Source organism: Citrus clementina, unplaced genomic scaffold (genome assembly GCF_000493195.1).
Source record: "Citrus clementina cultivar Clemenules unplaced genomic scaffold, Citrus_clementina_v1.0 scaffold_5, whole genome shotgun sequence".
NCBI classification, from domain to species: domain Eukaryota; kingdom Viridiplantae; phylum Streptophyta; class Magnoliopsida; order Sapindales; family Rutaceae; genus Citrus; species Citrus x clementina.
In genome coordinates this window covers 41,048,213-41,068,009 of record NW_006262201.1, presented here as the reverse complement: position 1 = coordinate 41,068,009, position 19,797 = coordinate 41,048,213, and the positions used below count along the sequence as shown (strand labels likewise).

General features: G+C 35.3%; 3 protein-coding genes across 9 annotated transcripts; 1 reads left to right on the top strand and 2 right to left on the bottom strand.

The window, feature by feature from the left end:
* The first annotated feature begins 4,906 nt into the window (after positions 1 to 4,906).
* On the top strand, positions 4,907 to 10,176 carry LOC18043078 (probable LRR receptor-like serine/threonine-protein kinase At2g16250). Its single transcript, XM_006434931.2, has 5 exons — positions 4,907 to 5,390; positions 5,591 to 7,616; positions 7,925 to 8,047; positions 8,663 to 8,685; positions 9,133 to 10,176. The coding sequence occupies exons 2-5, from the start codon at positions 5,632 to 5,634 to the stop codon at positions 9,726 to 9,728; spliced, it is 2,727 nt and encodes a 908-aa protein (XP_006434994.1). The 5' UTR covers positions 4,907 to 5,390; positions 5,591 to 5,631; the 3' UTR covers positions 9,729 to 10,176.
* A 415-nt stretch (positions 10,177 to 10,591) lies between these two features.
* LOC18042685 (50S ribosomal protein L27) lies at positions 10,592 to 11,922 on the bottom strand. 2 transcript variants are annotated; one of them, XM_006434930.2, is made up of 4 exons: positions 11,682 to 11,922; positions 11,461 to 11,566; positions 11,236 to 11,360; positions 10,592 to 11,131 (listed from the first exon to the last, which is right to left on the bottom strand). In XM_006434930.2, the coding sequence occupies exons 2-4, from the start codon at positions 11,549 to 11,551 to the stop codon at positions 10,886 to 10,888; spliced, it is 462 nt and encodes a 153-aa protein (XP_006434993.1). In that variant the 5' UTR covers positions 11,552 to 11,566; positions 11,682 to 11,922; the 3' UTR covers positions 10,592 to 10,885. The 2 variants fall into 2 exon arrangements, with proteins under 2 accessions (XP_006434993.1, XP_024040752.1); XM_024184984.1 differs by having other exon boundaries at positions 11,495 to 11,566; positions 11,682 to 11,921.
* A 1,709-nt stretch (positions 11,923 to 13,631) lies between these two features.
* LOC18042684 (5'-nucleotidase domain-containing protein 4) lies at positions 13,632 to 19,552 on the bottom strand. Of its 6 annotated transcripts, none has more exons than XM_006434926.2 (18): positions 19,039 to 19,551; positions 18,726 to 18,805; positions 17,769 to 18,088; positions 17,451 to 17,528; positions 17,103 to 17,323; positions 16,839 to 16,931; positions 16,246 to 16,329; positions 15,982 to 16,098; positions 15,668 to 15,773; positions 15,517 to 15,579; positions 15,351 to 15,404; positions 15,164 to 15,221; positions 14,925 to 15,001; positions 14,505 to 14,575; positions 14,331 to 14,391; positions 14,159 to 14,218; positions 13,983 to 14,045; positions 13,632 to 13,845 (listed from the first exon to the last, which is right to left on the bottom strand). In XM_006434926.2, the coding sequence occupies exons 3-18, from the start codon at positions 18,057 to 18,059 to the stop codon at positions 13,723 to 13,725; spliced, it is 1,620 nt and encodes a 539-aa protein (XP_006434989.1). In that variant the 5' UTR covers positions 18,060 to 18,088; positions 18,726 to 18,805; positions 19,039 to 19,551; the 3' UTR covers positions 13,632 to 13,722. The 6 variants fall into 6 exon arrangements, with proteins under 6 accessions (XP_006434989.1, XP_024040361.1, XP_024040357.1 ...); XM_024184593.1 differs by having other exon boundaries at positions 17,730 to 18,088; positions 19,039 to 19,131; XM_024184589.1 differs by lacking the exon at positions 18,726 to 18,805 and having other exon boundaries at positions 17,730 to 18,088; positions 19,039 to 19,552.
* Between the last annotated feature and the right edge of the window lie 245 nt (positions 19,553 to 19,797).

Genomic DNA, 19,797 nt, shown 5'->3' with positions numbered 1-19,797 from the left:
ACTGCCTCTTTATGACAATGCAATTATTTAAAATGAACAATTTTTATGAAAAAATTCCACGTCATTTCAAATATATGTTCACACTTCAGCAAACATTTACACATCTACTAGTTAAGACATTACATTAAGACAGAGTACTGTTCGAAAGTTCAAAATAATTAAAATAATTATTAATGATCACCATATTATCGATATAATACCAAGATATAATGATAATAAAAATGAATAGGAGAATTACCTTAAACCATTTCCGTTTCTCATAAGTGGAGTTTTTAAAAACCAGATCAGGTTATTTCAATAACTCTCTATGAAGCCTTAACTATATATTTAGAGCCAACAAACGTAAATGCGCTCCCCGATATTCCCAGGAATAAGAGCAATAGGAAAGGCGCATAGGGTTCAGTCATTTTGTGACATTCGCTCATTATTCACTGAACCTGTCTGTACTGGCCAATTTCCCACCCAAATGCGGAACACTACTTAAATTGTCCCATCACTGTGCCCCCACTACCGAATAATCCCATCAAAATTTTATTGGGCTTTCCTTTAAGCACCCCTCTAAACAAACCCCCACAACCCATTGAAAACGAACTCTTTTCCCCATCTCCTTCTATCACATATCTCTGGAAATCAATTATAAACAGGTCATTTTTCTTAAATTTTCTTTAAGAACAAATGAAATGTAATGTTTCTTTGTTGTTTATTTTAATTGCTCAGCCCGTACTGTATAGCTAACCTAAGGGGAAAAAAAAAGGGAACTATTTGAAATTAAATTTCGCTTTTAAGAGCAAATTTTCTATCTCACAATAGAGAAAAACGCATTAGGGTTTAATTTTTCATTTGGATGCACGGGCTTCATTTGATTAATCTGTCCAAGGACGCACGAGGAATAGAGCTCTTCTGAGATCAATACCCCTGGTACGAAGCACATTTGTTCAATTCACGATGCTATACAAATAAATTTTCACAATTCTTGATGTGGAGATTTTATTTACGTTCTTTTAATAACAATTGAGCAGTGAGAGACCAATATATAAATGGGCTACAGTTGGGCTTGAAAGCCCATTAAACAAGTCACTGAATACTAAATCATATAGAATTTCCCGTCTATTATATTTACATATAAGAAGAGATTGTCTCTTCTTCTTCTTCTTTATTTCGTCCAAAGCTATAATGTCTATAATTGGACCTATCTGATAAAATTAAGTCACCTTTTCTTTTTTCTTCTTTTAAATTATGATTAATTGGTTTAAAAAAATTGATACATGCAATAAAATTTTGTTAAATAAACATGTAATTGAGGTGATATTTTTGTTTCAGTTGAGAATTATTGATAAAAAACGTCACCCACCAACCAATTCAATCAAACCACAAAATCCATAAATAAAAAATAAATCGAGTATTAAAACTACAATTTGCTGATCCATGTGATGAAGAAGAGGCACGGTAGCGGTGGAGTAGTGTCGCCGTGCAGCAGCGCAATGGCGGTGGAGCTGGGGTATCCCGCAGCAAATAGAGAATGGAGTGGTTTTGATGGAGCAAAGTTGGCCGCCGAGTATTTAGTGAAGAGATCAACATTGGGAGATTTTTGACAAGTTCTTCATTTTTTTTTTAATTGTGAGCAAGCCCATATAAACTGGATTGCCCCACAGGTTTAGTTTATATGGGTTATAATTTTATGTAGTGTTAATAAAGCCGAACGTGATATAATATTAGTTTATTACAATTCGAAGTTTGTAATACAGTGTTACGAGGGATGCCATAACGCGCCCTATTTTCATATAATTAAAGCTACAATGTCTTTCATTGGACCTATTTGATAAAATTATGCCACCTTTTTTATAAAAAAAAAAATCTAAAAAAATAAATTGATATATACAACAACATTTTATTAAATAAACATATAGATGACGTAATATGTACGTTTTTGTGAAACTTTAATTTCTTTTTTTTTAATTAAAAAGGACATGAGTTAAATTTTTTTAAATATATTTACCACGCACTCAGTGTACATTGGAAAATTCATAATGTTGTGTGTGTGTGTGTGTGTGTATACTTTGTTCACATGAGAAGCATTAATTCCGCTCAATTATAGGGGCTGTGAATGGCGAATTCTACATGAAGATGAGAAAACATAACATGAGCTTGGAGACCCTCTTTATCAATTTTAATTCGTGTGAACCAATGAAACTTCCTTCCTTATCCATGCATCACTGATAAACTTAGCTTTATGGACCGAGTCGTTGCCCTGAATTTACTTTTTCTGGTGGTGGCTGCTACGCTACAATACGTAATTTTCATGTCAATCAATTAACTCGGTAATCGTGTTGTAGAGGCTCGTGAATAATGTTGTTAGTCAAAGCTCGTCCTCGTCATTCATCCAATGTCTCGGCCGACAAGTCTAGAATTATCGCAGCCAACTTGGACACGTAATTCTCATCCTTTTTTTTTTTTTTTTCGTTTTGGAATTGCAATGATTGACTATGACAAAAAAAAAAAAAGAATTATTATGATTATTATTATTTCTGTTAAATCATGTCGGCTTTAGGTTTAGCAAATATAGAGCCTTTCCATTAAAATTTTAATCTCAAGTGATGTAATAATGAATGTGATATTTATCAATTGATAATAAAATGTTGTTATTATTTTTTAAGAAAATATGCCGCATTATTTTGAACAATAATTGCTGGTTGATTACAGGAGTTAATGGTTTACCTATTATTATTTATTTATTTTTCCTAATAATCAAAAGGCGTGGAGAAAGATGAAGGACTTTGACCTAAATATGGACAAACAAAGTATAATTATTGAGTTGTTTTGATGTTAAAATTGATGATTCAAAACTGTCGTTTAGTGTTTGTTATTACATTTTAAAGACAAAAGAGTGGAAGGAGGCCCCACGAATCAAGTGAATAAAAAAAATGGCAGAAGCAAAAGCCCAAGCGCAGAGCTGTCACGTCCACGTCGGATGACGCGTAGGAAAGTTGTCGCGTCAGTCACATTCCGTTCCCCATTACCTTCAATCACTTTTTTTATTTTATTTTAATATTTTAATAAATTGCTGAATAGAGTGTATAACAATTGACCAAAAAATGATTGATACGGTTGACTTCTATTTATCTTCGGGTTCATACATCAACACATAGTGCTGCATCTAATAAATTTAAATATTCTTTAATTGTGTAGTTATTTTGAATTATTAAGTGTAACATTTTTATGTATAATGTAAGATTAACGTAACCTCGGCGGCCTATTTTCAACCGAGTCCATTTCTCACATCGTATGAAATTGTCTGCCAGCATTAAACTAAAAGCTTCACCAATTGTGTGGGTGGGTGGGTGTGTGTGTGTTTTCCTTTTTTGGTTAAAAGGGGTTGTTGAAGGTAATAATGTGTCATTAATGCATACGGATCCCCACTCATTCGTGACGGGTAATAGCCAATAGCCAATAGCCAATAGCCAATAGCCAAGCTTGACTGGTAAAGGCTAGCTTAAAGCCTTAAAATATCAACCAATTTTTTTTCACGTCCATGAATGCAAAATTATTATCTTAAAACCAAACTCGTAAACATAAGTCAGCGCGGAAAGCAATGAATTTATCTCTTCTTACGCTCCTACCTTATACGAAGATGATTACGTGACAAACTGACAATAGTATGTTTATTGGAGTGATAATAACACTGAAGTCCTTGAATTCTATAAAAAGCTCAAAAAATGCATTATTTGCAACTTTTTTTTTTCACATATCCTTGATCCTTGTCCTTATGATCTCTATTTATTATATTCCACACATTACTTTGAGTTGAATGAAATAAATCACTCTCGTTCTCACGTGGGTGAGTATTCAGACACAAACCCCTTGTACTCTTAGGAAGTATCTATTAGTTACTTAAACTAATTAATATTTCTTTTGTTATATCTAGGGGTAGAACAAGCCAACTTTAATTAGAGGAGCCAAAAAATTAATAAATAAAAAAAGCTCAATGTATTTAATTATGTTTATTCACAAGATAATCTCATATTTATTGATGCAATCCTAGTTTATGTTGTGCAGAGTTTATATTATCATATTTTCTTGATTCAATTCATAGAGATTTAGGAAGAGTGTTGCTCTTGACCGAGGGCTAAAGATTCAATATTAGTTGGATGCATAGTTAACTAATACATTTAAAATCTATTGTGACCTAACCATAACCTGAGAAAAAAATTATTCTTATATATAAATGTTACTAGATTACTAAAAATGCAATGGCAAAGAATTATTATTTATAAAAATAATTGGATATTCAATTACTTTTTAATTTCTAGTAAGTGAAGAGGGGTTTTTTTATATACTAATTTGGGTAGTTATTAACTATTTGCTAATGGCAAAACTTGGAAACTAAAAATTCCTTGTTCTATAATCAAGACAATCATAAACTAATATTTAATAAAATCAATGTTCAATCTCAAGATTTACCTTCAATTGAGAAGGTCTACTAATTCGTCATTCAATCAAGCATCACCTGTGCATAAAAAAGTTGATCTTCTTTATTTAAGAATTAGATAAGAAAAATTCAATTTATTATTTATCCATTAATAATAAATTTCTATTTAGTTCTTCTTCTTCTTCTTCTTCTTTAATTATATAACTAAATGTCGATATACAAATTTACAAGATAGGTATTTGATTGATATCAATTCATTTTAATATTAAAATTGACGCGGATTTTTTAGCAAGCGATTAACAAAAGAACACAGTGGCATGGCAGCATGGAAGGGACTGTCCGGTAAAAACATTTAGACTATATATTTATTTGTGATTTTACTGAAAATCAGGGATCCAAACGCTATTTCTCATGTTCCTTACACCTCTAAATCAGCCTTTGCTAATCTGCTTCAGCCTGACGAATGGAAAGAAGAAGAAGAGCAAGTCAACGAGGGAAAAGCCTATATCTTCCTCAGAAGCAGAGGGCAAGCAAATGTGGAGCAGCACGAGGAGAACCAAAAGTCTAAAAAGCTGAGCCTAGGTGGACCAAAACCCAAAGCCCAGCCTCCACCACTTCCCATACCAGGTTGCATTTAAAGCGTCCGGTGACAACGAAAGCAACCCCAGCAGCAACATAAACTCAGCGGTTGGGCAGAGCAGTGGCAGCTGCTTCTTTCATAAATTGCTTTATAAACCCCATCATCAGTCAGTCATCCACGACATGTTTTGACGATTACATGATTAACATTAACCTTCTTCTTTGAGTGCCACATCATTCAAAATTAAACTCTGTTTTCTTCCATTAATATACAACTTACATTATCTTACTTATTTATATGCTTAATTAAATCACTCTCTCGCCGCATTCATTTCAAATTGAGGCGCAACAACATCGAACACAGAATCAAATCTCGTGATTGGAGGTTAGAATATTTATTATTTTTTCTTTTTTAATTATTATATCGTAAATAAATTTATTACTGTATCTTCATCTTATAACAAGTAGTGGTAACATAAATCTATAAAACTTATAGCACATGGTCAACAATACATCATGCACTTATTTTCTTTTTCTTTTTTCTTTTTTTTTTTTATGTGCATATCATTATTATTATTATTACAGTTGAGGCTTAGAGGGAAGAAGATGAGTCATAATAAACTGTCATGAACATGATGAGCTTCGCGGTATTATCAGCCATGGAAGCGAAAGGAAACTTGTTACTAATGGAAGCAGCGGTTTTCGTTCTTTTATTGATCCGGTGCGTTTTGGCCCAGCAAGTCCCGTTAGACTCCGCCGTCCAACGGTCCGCATTGCTCGATCTCCGGTCGTCTTTGGGGCTGAGAAGCCGTGACTGGCCATTAAGAAAGGAGCCTTGCCGTTCTTGGAGAGGTGTTCAATGCCAAAACGGCCAAGTCATCGCTATTAATATTTCCGGTTTCAAAAGAACCAGAATTGGCCGGCTCAATCCCCGGTTCGCTGTCGACTCTTTGGGTAACTTAACGCTGTTAAGTTCTTTTAACGCTTCTGGGCTTTCGCTTCCCGGTTCAATACCGGAGTGGTTCGGTTACCGGTTACCGGCGCTTCAGGTTCTTGATCTCCGCTCTTGTTCGCTCTCCGGATCGATTCCCGGTTCATTTGGTAATTTGAGTAGACTGAATGTACTTTATTTATCTGGCAATAGTCTTGCTGGTAACGTTCCCGCTACTTTGGGTGAGTTAAAGAAATTGTCCAATCTTGATCTTTCACGTAATTTGCTCACTGGGCAAATACCTAATGCTATTTCACTTCTTGGTAACCTTACAAGACTGAACCTCGCTTCAAATTTTTTTACTGGGCAAATTCCAAGTGGTTTATATTCACTTTCTAGCACTCAGTTCTTGAATTTATCAGATAATGCTTTGACGGGTTTTATTCCTAGTGTGGTTGGAAATCTTGATAAATTGATTGAGCTTGATCTTAGCAAGAATTCGATATCCGGGTCATTACCTTTGGAGTTGAGAGGTCTGAGAAATTTAGAGAAGTTGGTTATTTCAGAAAATGGACTAGAGGGTCAGCTGTCAGAAGGTTTGTTTCCCACACTTGATCAGTTGCAAGTTGTTGATTTGAGTGGGAATAAACTTGATGGTGCACTTCCTGCAACATTGTTTTTGAGGCCTAATTTGCGGTTTCTTGATTTGTCTCGGAATAACTTTACGGGTTCTTGGCCGATTTTGAGTACAAATGGTAATGCCAGTGGTGCTGTGTTTAATATCTCGAACAATATGCTGTATGGAGAGTTGAATTCTTCATTCGGGAAATTTAGTTTGATTGATTTGTCAAGTAACTATTTTCAAGGCACAGTGGCTGATGATAGAGGAAGAAATGTTTCTCTTGGTAGAAATTGCCTTCAATCTGTGGCAAGCCAGAGGAGTTCAGAGGATTGTAGACTTTTTTATGCCGAGAGAGGTTTGAGTTTTGATAATTTTGGAGTGTTGGAACCAATGCAGCCACCGGTACCACAACATGAGGAAAAAAGCAGCAAGAGGTGGATATTCATTTTGGTGGGAGTATTTGGTGGGCTTGGATTCATTGCGATTCTGGTGATTGTGCTGGTACTGATCCTGAGAAGATGTGACAAGGGCATTGCAAATCAAAGAGGCAGTGCAGATGTGGGCCCGGTTCCAGAAGGAGATAGCACACCACCTCCTAAGGATCCAGCTATTGTATCTGGTGTTGGTGATTCATTTACATATGAACAGTTGCTCCGTGCAACTGGTAATTTTAGTGAAACGAATCTCATAAAAAAGGGGCACTCTGGGGACCTTTTCAAAGGGACTTTGGCTGGTGGGACTACAGTAGTAGTAAAAAAGGTCAGTCTGCATTCGTTCAAGAAAGAATCATACATGATGGAATTAGATTTGTTCAGCAGAGTTTCACATGCAAGACTGGTGCCACTTTTAGGCCAATGCTTGGAGCATGAGACAGAGAAACTTTTGGTCTACAAATATATGGTATGTGGAGATTTGGCTAGTTCCTTGCACAGGGTTACAGATTTGGAGGATGACAGTTTACAATCCCTAGATTGGATTACAAGATTGAAAATTGCAATTGGTGCGGCGGAAGGTTTATCCTACCTACATCATGAGTGTAACCCTCCTCTTGTTCACAGGTACAGAGAAACTTGTATTTAAATCCATTATTATGGTTTTTGCCAGAATTCTTATGTTAGAACATCTGTACTGAAACTTAACAATGGACTTTGTAAAATTTGTACTGATCAAAAGAGTTGAAACTTCCAAATTCTGAAACTATCCAAGCATGATTCCATAGTATTCCAGAACTTCCATATACCTTTAGGCCATTTGCTGCTCATCTTTGCTATGTTTCAGTGATGCATTTGCGGAAATGTGCATAATTATTTGCTAGATTTTTTGAAAAATTTATGCATCTTATTGTACCATGTTTTGGCGGATGAAGAGATGTTCAAGCCAGCAGTATCCTTCTCGATGATAAATTTGAAGTTCGACTTGGAAGCTTGAGTGAGCTTCATGCTCAAGGAGATTCACACCAAAATGTGCTAACGAGATTTTTGTGGAGACAGTAAGTACCTTTCAGCCAACTTTTTTAGCATTTTCCACTTAAACATTCAGAAATAGCGGTTTGTGCAACTTTTTGGCTTTGGTATTGCTTGATTGAGTTCCCATTTGGTTTCTTTCTTCCGATAGTATATGAGAGTTTACATGTTTGTTATGTGATCCCCAGATACAGGCTTCTAACTTGGTCAATTCTTTGGAAACATGCCCTTAATTTATATTAGTAGACAAAGTATAAGAATAAAAATGAAATCAATGAGGGAAGAGCTGTTTAAACTACATTGGATATTCATATTTCCATTAGTAATTTATGGAATCTCATTATGGATGGTATTACTGCATAAGTTGGTCTTCTCACTTTGTTATAGGTTGTATCAAAGTTGCATGAATGGTCCTTGAGCATCTATTGTATCCTTGAAATATGTTTCTGTCATTTGGCTAGTGAATTAAATTAAATGAAGTAAATAAAAGTTTGACCAGTGATATATCTAAAAATTTAAATGAAGTAAATGACAAGATCTATCAGTAACAAGTTCTGAATTTTTAGCAAGTATATGCTGCATTTCATGTTTGTAGTGTTCTAATTGAGCTATAATAACATTGTTTTCTTGCTGATGTGCAGAACCTCTGATGCAAGCAATTCAGGTACTAAATTTTCTCAGACATACTGTTCTAGATATTTTTGGTTCCTTGAAATCTGTTTGTCAATATTGATTACTATAATTTATATGCCTGAGAGGTCCATCCTCCTAAACAGACCTTATCTGTTTGTTCTTAATTGAATTTGACTGTAAACCGTGATTTTTCATTGGTGGGTAAAAATCCCAATCCTATTAGATGACGCAACTAGTTTTCCTGCTACTGACAATTTAAGGGAGGTTCATACATAGGATATCCTTGACTGAACCAGGCCTGTTCAGAAATGAAGTTGTGTATCATGTAAAGTATTGAGTGTTAAGCTAGTCTGAATACTTGGAAGATGAAGCTACGTAAAAGAATTGATTATGTTGGATTTACTAGGTTTTTCGTCTTTGAGTTGTTAAGATTAATGAAAATTGATCTAAATTGATAAATATTTTTGATGATAAACAGGCTCGTCCGTGGCAACTTGTGCCTACGATGTGTACTGCTTTGGAAAAGTCCTACTTGAGGTTGTAACTGGCAAGCTTGGTATTAGCAAATCAGATGATGCTACTACACGAGAGTGGTTGGAACACACACTACCTCACATCACTTTACACGACAAGGAAATGTTGACCAAGATCATCGACCCATCTCTGATTCTAGATGAGGATCTACTGGAAGAAGTATGGGCCATGGCAATTGTAGCCAGATCATGCCTTGACCCTAAGCCTGCCAAACGACCGCCAATGAAATATATTCTAAAAGCATTGGAAAACCCTTTTAAAGTGGTGAGACAGGAGAGTTTCAGCTCTGCGAGGCTGCGCACAACTTCATCTAGGCGATCTTGGAGTACTGCTTTCTTTGGTAGTTGGCGACAGAGCTCATCAGATGTTGCAACTGTTGCTCACACAAGAGAAGGTATCAGTGGTCTAAAACAGTTGGGAAGAGTACTTTCTCACGATAGTGGTGGAATTGAGCACTCATCTTCGAATAAAAGGTCATCAAATGAAATATTCCCTGAACCGTTAGAAATGGAAGATATGGAGAGGCAAGACGAACATTAGTTCGAAGTGTGCGCTTGTGATTATCTTTAAATGATTTTGTGGCTTCCCATCTGAGCGCCTGCTCGATAGCATTTCTTGACCCCCGTCTTTTATATTTGCCTCATCACTGGGGTCCAAAACAATTTTTTGAAGACAAGTTGTTTGACCGCATGATGATGAGGATCCAGTGGAGCTTATAATGTACAGGCTAAGAAAGGGGTTGAAGAGCCAGTCTTGTAGAAGAGTGAAGCGAAGAGGGTTTTCATTTTTTTAACCATTCTTTTCGGTTTTGGAGCTTGTTCATTGTTAAATCAAAGCTGCAATTTTTCATCCTGTAATTGATAGTTTCTCACAGATCTCCTTGTAAAATTACAGAAAGTTTGAAGCCTTGAGGATATCCAGGAACGAAAAGCAAATTGAATGTACCAAGAAAAAGATAATTCATCGTTCAGAGTTCAGATTTGGTGAACATCCACTTTATTTTGACCAGATGCAAGTTTAAATGGCTACTCTGGATACCGGACCCTTGAGAACTTCTCTAACTAGGTTGTCCCCTCTATATTTTGAGTGGAAGTCAAATTCCTATGCTAAAATAATTCTTCCACTATAAATTTCTATACTAAAATTGCTCGTTTCACTATGATGCCAGTGCCTGTGCCAACAGATAAGTAATCAATCAAATCTTGCCCTCCAAATCTTCTTACAGAATTTTCCAAACCACTGCAAAACCTGCCTTGCTTGTGACTGTGGTTACCAGGAGAAATCATGTTTATAATGCTAGAGTTCTGTGGCAACATATGTAAATTCTGAAAGCAAATCCGTTACCTTAAGCTGCAACAGCCGAGATCCCAAACAATAAGTGCAGCAAAACAAAGAACATAAAAAGCAGAAGCGACAAACCAACTCAAATCATGTCAAAACCTTTCAGAATCTACCAGCTCAATATTAGTGGCAGTACATCATCATCCCCTTCATACCATTCATTGTGCAATATGTTCTTCATCATGACGATAAAATCGCGACAAAATGATCAAACAAGGAAAAACAGTAGGAAAATTTATATTCAATTCTGGTACACAGTTTCAGTAAAAACCCATATTTATTTCAGTTTCTGTCCAGAAAGGAAGAAGAAAAAGAGAAAAGAGTAGCTTGATTAAATAATCAAATAAAATGGGGTTTTATGCAGCCGTCTCCAGCTGAGGTGAAGAAGCATTTGCCGTTGCATTTGCATATAGAGGATGTAGCACATGGCCTTCCTTGGGTTCAACATGCACCCACTTGCGACCGCTAAGCTTGTGTTTTTCAAATTTGACACGTCCTTCCTTAAGGGCATAAAGGGTGTGATCCTTGCCCATCCCTACATAATCTCCAGGATGAAAGCGTGTTCCTCGCTGACGAACAATAATGTTTCCAGGTATCACCCTCTGCACAATACAATAAAAAACCACATTCCTAAACAAAAACCTCCATGATTAACAATCAAGTCTCTGAAGAAATATCCAAATCTGAGAAAAGATCATGCACTGACCTCACCACCGAATTTTTTCACCCCAAGATTCTTAGGTTTGGAGTCACGTCCGTTCTTGGTTGATCCAGCCGTCTTTTTGGTAGCCCAACGCCTAAACATCAAGCTTAATCCACCAGCAGATCCATCTAAACGAAGATAAGACACCACAAATTAATACAGCACTATCCAACAAAAAATGCAATTGAAAAACAATCTGTCAGAGCAGAGTCTATATCTATACATTACCAGCGACGCTGCCGTATACGGAAACATTACTAACCAGTTCTTTCACATTCAATCGCTTGCATAGCGTATTTGCGAAATTAAACATGCTCATTTTTGGTAATTTATCCTGAAAAGTAACCACCCAAATATTTACGATAGCTAGTTTATTTCGACGCAACCATCGAAGAAAAGGAATTCACTCACACGATATTGGTTCTTACAATTTCTCTGAAATCACGTACCTCTCAATATGCAATTCGAGTTCCTCAGTTCAAGTGATTGTTTGTCGATGTGGTGATGTTCCTCTTTTAAATTTATTTCATCCTTTGCTTCGCTCTAGGGTTTTACTTTTCAGTCGTGGAAGACGAGAGGGGGAGGCCGATGAGTAACGGCGTCGTTTCATTTGGGTAGGAAAAAGCTAAGCACACCCAGTTCCCGACAATGACTTCTTAGGCCTCACACGAGTTAAAAGTAAAATAACTTAATCATGTTAACGAGTTCTTCGGATACGGACGCTAAAATATGAATTTTATGTGAATTCAACTAAAATATAAGAACCTCTCAAAAAAAAAAAAAAACATAAATTTTATAACATTAGTATTATTTTTTTATTTTTTAGTGTTTAGGAGTTCGTATTTTTTAGCCGCATTCTTAATAAATCTTTATTTTAAAATCCGCATCTTAAAAAGTCTAATGATTTAAAGCATCTTAAAAAGAATAAAAAATTATAATTTTTTAGGATTTCTATTACGTTTCCATGTCCCACTTATCAATTTTTTTTTATGCCCATCTTAAAAGTGAGTTTAGTTGACAAACAAAATGTTTTGCCGGTGGACATTTAAATTAGGTTGAAACTTTAAATTTGTTCGAGTTTAAAAATCAAAACCAATGGAATTGTATTTTAATTAGGGTTAAGTTCGAATTGAATAGTCAATCCAACCGGGTTAAATAAGCATTTTTTAGGAAAAAAGAAACTCTCAAAAATTTAAAGAATTCGTATCTATCTGACCCTAATTAAAAGTTACAAACACACACAAAGTCGCTGCGGCCTCCTCCTCTTCTTCTTCTTCTTCAAGTAGTCTTCTTCTTTCCCCTCCCCCCACCCCAATTTTCTGCATTAATCAGTTGTTAGTTTTTTTTTATTAATTGTTAATTTTTATGTTAATTTAATTGTTAAAAATAGAATTCTTTAGAGATTAATTGGTTAACTTTTGGACGGGATTAAGACAAATTAGTTGGCTAACTAATTGAACCCAAATTTATAACCCGAATCGAACTTCAAGTTTATAATCAAATTCAATCGCGTTGATTTCTTTAAATTGAAAGAGTTGCAAATCAAATTGAAACCTGATTTACCCAACCCTAAGTTTTTGAATTAGATTATTTTTATATAAAAATTAACCCAGTCAGTATATTTGGTGCAAATAAAATCAGTTATGATAGTTTATCCAAAATCCACGCTATAACATTTTATAAAGTGCATGGAGAGGACTATGTGTTTTTGGCCGTTTGTACATGTACATAATTTTAAATGAATCGGCTGACTAGCTGAAGTGATTCTGTTTTAATTTCTTTGTTTTTATAATTTTGACACTAATTTAACCCATACTCTCTTAGATGCACTCACTCATCTTCTTAAGCTCATTCTCAGGTTTATTCTTGAGCATTAATCAAATATTGTCGTTCTTCTCTGATCCAAATTTTAATTGAACCATAAAAATATTACACTGCCAATGTATTTTTCGAGCATTATAACGAACTTCCTCCTCTTGATTTAAAAGAACTTATAAATAATTTCTCTTTGGCAATTCCAAAATTTGAAGTCAGAAGAATGCCATTATGCTTTTGTATTGATTTGAACAGAAAGAAGGGCCGGCCTTGCGGTGGCCTACTGCAAGTAGCATTAGACAAATGGCCGAACTACTTTTAAGGATTTATCCACGATCAACCTCCAAATAAAATCAAGTTCAAAAACATGAGAAACAAGATTCACACATTCATGGTAAAACTTTATCACTATTTTTTTTTTTTGTATTGAAAGGTGCTTTTTGGGTGGATGTTTTGCCCTTACTCACAAGCAGTGACGATTATTCAAATATTAAAACTGTAAAATTTCCAAAGGAATTTAACTACAAAAGAGCAAACAGAAAGGCAAAACAACAAAGCAAGATAACTTTCAGGCGATCGCTCCATTTTTTTTTTTTGGATCTCCCTAGGGCAAGAAATATAATAATGCTCCTTTCAAAAGCTAGACCTCCGGTGTTCAGGATGCAGACAGGTATATCAAAGGGGAATAATCTCGAATTCATGGGGCATGAAGTCTTCACTGGGTCTGTAGTATTTGTCCGGAGAGTACAAGCTTAAGTTGGACACTTGGCTAGTATAAAGGCAGGCAAATCTCTCAACCTAAAACAACAAAAAAAAAACACATCATATACAATAAATGAATCTTTTACGTTGAAAGTCAGCATCAACAAATGACCCAAATCACCTACAATACTATGTTACAGATAAATTCTAACTTGAAAATGGCAAAGTTATACCTGATGAGCAAAGCGAGAATTTTGATAGCCAGTCTTCATTAGTTGTCCCCATACCTTGTGAAACTGCAATTGCAACGACGCAAAGATGTCATCAAATTTTCTCTAATTGAGATGCCACTACAATTAGTCGCTAAAACATGACAAAACCCATATCACAAGGCATGAATGAACAACACCTTTTGGTGGCATTCCCGCTGTGCCTCTTGGTGACTCAGACGCGCCTTATCCCTTTGATACTATCGAATCAAACCATTAAATATTTTAAGTTATTTTGACAGCATTCATCTAGCAAAAGTTTATAGGGTTGCTACAAATTACAAAATCAGAATTATTGACAACTGGCCCAACCTCCAGATCATCCATTCTGGTGCACATTTTTCGTTGCTCATCGACATCAATACCTTCAGACCTGAAAAGGGGCATGAAAATAGAAATTGAAATATCACAAGCTACAATCACGGAGTCAGTCAGAGATCAAGTGCAAAATCATAAAATATGGAAGTCAAGAACAAGAATACTTACTTTAAAGACCACTTCAAGTGATGTATTTGGTCTTCAATGAGATCGCGCTCATTCCTCAGCAAATGAAGTTTCTGTACAGACAAGTGTAATTGAGTTGGAGTGAAAAGTAAAAAAGCAACTGATAAGCTATCTTCTTATTAGTTTTTGCTGATTAGAAACTACTAAATACATCATCAACCCATAGTTTAAACAGTTTTGGACAAATATAGGGCATGTTCTCCAAAACTATTCATCAAATTTGAAGCAGTGTATCACAGAGCTTATAAGCAAGGTAGCAAATAGCAGGCTTCAAGTGAAGCTGTATTGTAATCTACCTATCAGTGTTGCAATGTATTGGAAGTCTGATCTTATTGATGATTTCAACATTCTTAAATTGTCATTAAACATACTACTAGTATGGTGAAAACTTCTAAAACTCACCTTACGCAAATCCCTCAATTCCCAAAGTAACTCAACTTCCCTCTCAAGTTCAGGGACAACAAGCATTGTTCTCCAACCTGCTCAATAAGAAGTAAATAAAACACAAAGAAATCACGATTTTACAATAGAAGGGCTGTCATATATACTCTACAAAATCTATTCAAAGATCAACATAACAGGAGCAGAAAATATTAATCAATTTAAAAAAAGATGAAAAGCACAAGGGTAAACAGTCATACCAAGAACCTTTTTGCTGCGTAATATATCTCCATAGATATGATCTCCAACATAAAGAACCTACAGAAAAAGTACAACTTAATAATGTTACTATTTTTAGTATGCTTAAAAAGCAATAATTACAACAATAGACTAAAAGATAAGTTTTCCTAAGGTAATACTGACTCAGTGCCCATAATAAAGTATCACCTGTGAACTTGACTCAATTGACAGCAATTTATGCAGATGACCAACACTTCCGCCCTAAAAAGACACGTTGGCATGCACAATTAGAGTTAATCCCATTAGTGAAACTAATAAGTGTTCTCTGGTAGTGACTGGATATGGTTATCTCTAGATGTTTACTGAAAAGTACCTGAAAAATTCGACAGGTTCCATTTTTCTCCTTCAATAATAATCCTGGTGAAATATCTCCTACCTGTTCAACAAAACATATTCAGTATCTACTAACCGAGGGATAAAAAGGCCAAAAGGTGGACAAGAACAAATAACATATGCATGGTGACCTGCGGCATAGGTGTGCCATTATCAGTATTAAGTAGCATCCCAGACTCGGGTTCAACCTGAAAAAGATTGGCACGATTATCTTCATGGAAGAAGCCTGGTTTCGCACTGCAATGATAGATATTTCTTAAAGGTCAGATTCTGAAGGACTAAAGCATTGACGTTTACCAAAATGTCATGAAAATTAAAAGTATATAAAATCTAAACGTCTAACCACAAGAAGGGAAATAGATCAAATTTTCTAGAGAATTTTTGTCACAAACAATATTTAACACAGCATGTTGCAGTTTATGAAATCTGACAAGAAGAAATTGACCTGCCAGTTATGACTACATCAAAGCACTGAAGCCAATCAGAGTTGCGAGTGATTCCACCATCTAGTGTATGCGATCCACAGAGAAAGTTCATCACAATAGTTGTATAGTCCCATAAACTGCAACACATCCAATGTAAAATCACAAGGATTAAACCAATGAACATGGGATATCAGTTGCATGTTTGAATCATTAATCAACTCGGTTGAATTGATTAATGAATGTTGAATGACCAGATTAGGAAACAAAATTAAGAGATAATATACCTATTTGTCACCAAGAATGTTGAACGACCAGATTCTCTAAGCATTTTCAGCATGGGCACTATTGACCTGTCCTCATTGATATATCTAGCATTTGACAGAAGGAAAGCTATGTGAGAAAGAATCTATCAAAAATCTGTATCGTCAAATCCAAAACCAATAAAAACCAATCTGCTTTCAGTTTGGCAACTAGCCTTGGTAATACGTCAAGGCTTAAATCTATTTTAAACTTAAAAAATATATATATAAATTAATAAGTCAATTTCCTAAGGGTTAATTTCGGATTACCCCTTCGTGAATTAACTATCTTCAAGCCACCCCTTTACTTTTGAAAACCTCAAGTTACCCCTCACTTTTTTTAAGAAGACCCCATAAAAAAAAATCATCAAACCCACTCCTATTTTTCCATCATATTTAGAACAAAAATGGGGGTAACTTGATGTTTCAAAAGTAAGGGGAGTGATTTGAAAATAGTTAATTCATGAACGGGGTAATTCCGAAACTTACCCATTTCCTAAAGATAGAGGCTCATGAAGAACCACCATTCAAAGTTGATTTTCTTTGTGTAAGAAATTGAATTGCAACTTAATTCTTACGTTTTGGGATCCTTTGCAACCATTTGCTTCAAAGTCCCATCCCGATGGCACAAATCAACAGCAGCTCTAACATCTTTGTACATCCGAACATAGCTGGGATATCATATAAAGAAAGTTTAGCAAATTAAACATTAAAGTTAAATTATCAAAAGCAGTCTCATTTATCCATTCGGCTGTATAGATGAAGGTAATATCATTGTCAACAGTAGCAGTGTCATAAATCAAAGATCACAAAGACTACAAAGAGTGAAAGTATTTTCTTACTCAGTGCTCTTTGAGTCTTTTCCAGGATTATTGTCCATAAAGTCAACAAGTTGAGCAAAGAGGTAGGCTTCAGCTAATGAAAAGAGGGTATCAATAAGAGCATAGTCAGGTTCATCAAAAGCATCTCGTATTAGAGTATTTCCATAGGCTTCAACTTTCTCTTCCTTGGACATCTCTCTAAATCCATGGTAGGCTACTTTCACATATTTATGCCGGTCCATCTGGCAATGCACAACCATTGAGCAAATGTTCACCGATGAAATGCATACATCCAAAGAAAGTCAAATTGGCCAGACAAAGAAAAAAGTCACAGAACAGGCTAAGACAAAACAGATGAATGGGGCCAACCTTTAAGATATTTCCTCTCTTTTTATCAAGAACCAATCCTCTCACCATGTACTTCCAATCAAATGACCACTCCAGCAACTACATTAAACAAACAAGCTTAAAAAGAATATCACATACTGTCCAAATCTTAGAATGAGAATAGAAATACCTAGCAATGATAATAAAGCTAACTAAGATCATATCATATGGGACTACCAATTTTATTTGCTTGTACATATTGAATAAAGTGAAAGTTGCTTCATCAACTTACTCACATATATGCGCCTAGATATCACTTACATTATTGATAACACATGCATAGACTATAAGCAGACAAACCTCTTCAGGATATCCCAAATCATAAACCAATTTTCGGACTGTTCCATCATAAGCAAGGGATTCAAAAGTTTCAGGCTTATATTGAGCCAGAGTGTAATCCATATCAAAGCCAACAGCAACAATGTTCTTCATATTCAATGACCTGTTGCAAAAGATCTGTTTTCCTATATCGATCTTGCGTGCTCCTCCAGGTGATGCCCATATACATGGTTCTTGAACACCATCAGAGCAGCTGCTGTTCTGAAAATGTGATATTCTGTCACCTATACCAGCCCCAAGACCTTTGTCCATGGTATAGCTGTCATGCAATGGATTACTTCCTGACACATTATAGAAGGAAAAAGTAATTAGCTTTAAAGGCAGATTAGACATCGAAAATTATTGTAGCATTAAATATGTACTATATAAAGCAGACATACGTCCATAAAATCCATGTGATAAACGTACAAAACTCACGAATTCAAAGCCTGATCTGTCCAAATCTCTCGTGCCAAAGTCACGACAAAAAGGACAACAAAACGATATCTCCTAAAGGTACCATCCTAATTTCCGCTATGTACACTAGTAAGCGACGTTACTCCACAGTTCTGTCAAGTTCGTTAGCAAGTTTCTCACATAAACCGCCTCAAAACAGACAAAACCGATCACCTGCTTATCCATGCCCGGTGAACATTTCATGTTTATTAACTCTATTACATACCTTACACATTGAATATAGCTAAATAATATCATAGATAAACAATATCAACAATTTGTTCACTTATTTCAAAAAACACATAAGATTGAAGACACTTAAGTTTAAGCCTAGTGATACTCAAGTTACAGAACTAGCTCACTGTTCACTAAACAGATTTCAAAACGTTTAAATCTTCCTTGTTAAAAAAATATAAAATATGAAAGAAAATAGAAAGGGAAAAGAAAAGAAAAAAAAAAGACTCTTAAAAGTGAACATCTTACCTGTTGAATTTCAATCAAAAGTGCACACGACGTTAGGTTCCAGAGCCTAAGAATCTTCCAAGAAATGCTCCAAGAAACACCTAAAAATTTGAATTTCTGAATTAAAACGACAGCTTCTTGCTCCCTGAAGACAAACCTATAACCAGGTATCACTAAACTAAGCCTAATTCCCCCACCCTCAAGACCTTAATGCATATTTCATTACCGCAATTACAAGCAAAATAGCAAAAACTGAAACAGTATAGACAAGCAACAAAAATAAAATGGAAAATAGTTTCAGTTACAGAAGAAGCAAAAGTTGAAAAGCACTAACCAGCGGCGTGAAAGGCGTGTCGTTTGGCGAGATGGAACGGAATACGAGGCAAGAAAGGACGAGAGAAGTGAAAATCAGGAGGAGAGAAAAGAGAGAGACAAAAATGAACGGGACTCTTAGGAATTCGCATGATGGAATTAAATAGACATGCCTGGAAACAACAAGAATTAGGATTAGTATTAGAATTAGTTAGTAGTGGACAGGAATCCGATACTGGAACAACAAATGTGCGATTACAACTTGGCAATAAAATCGAAAGAGGAGAAGACATCTGACATCTAATCCTAGTAATAATATAAAGCGAGTAACTTGGTTTTGGCAAGTCGGGGAAATAATACTTGAATGGAAGAATTATCCATATTCGGGAGATAAGGGGGAATTAAATTCCAAATGAGGTTCAATTGAGCTGAGTTGAGGGAGGGAATATGAATGAATGAATACAAATATGTGTGAGTGAGTGAGTGAGGTGAGGGAATGGGAAACGTTAAAAGCGAGGGGGTGGGATGGGAAATTGAAGATTGAAGGTTTGAGATCCATACGCCTTTTTGCCACGCAGGATTTTATTTTATTTTTTGTCTTCCTGAGAGAGAGATTTGTGCTTGGTAATAAGAGTTAGTTAATTTTATTATTTATTTAAAAAGTGACATCAATATTTAAAATTTTAAAAAATATTTTAATTAAATTTTTTTAAATAAAAATTAATTCATCCTCTTTAAATTTAGTGAGTTAATTTCTTCTTTTTCAATTTGAATCAAAGTT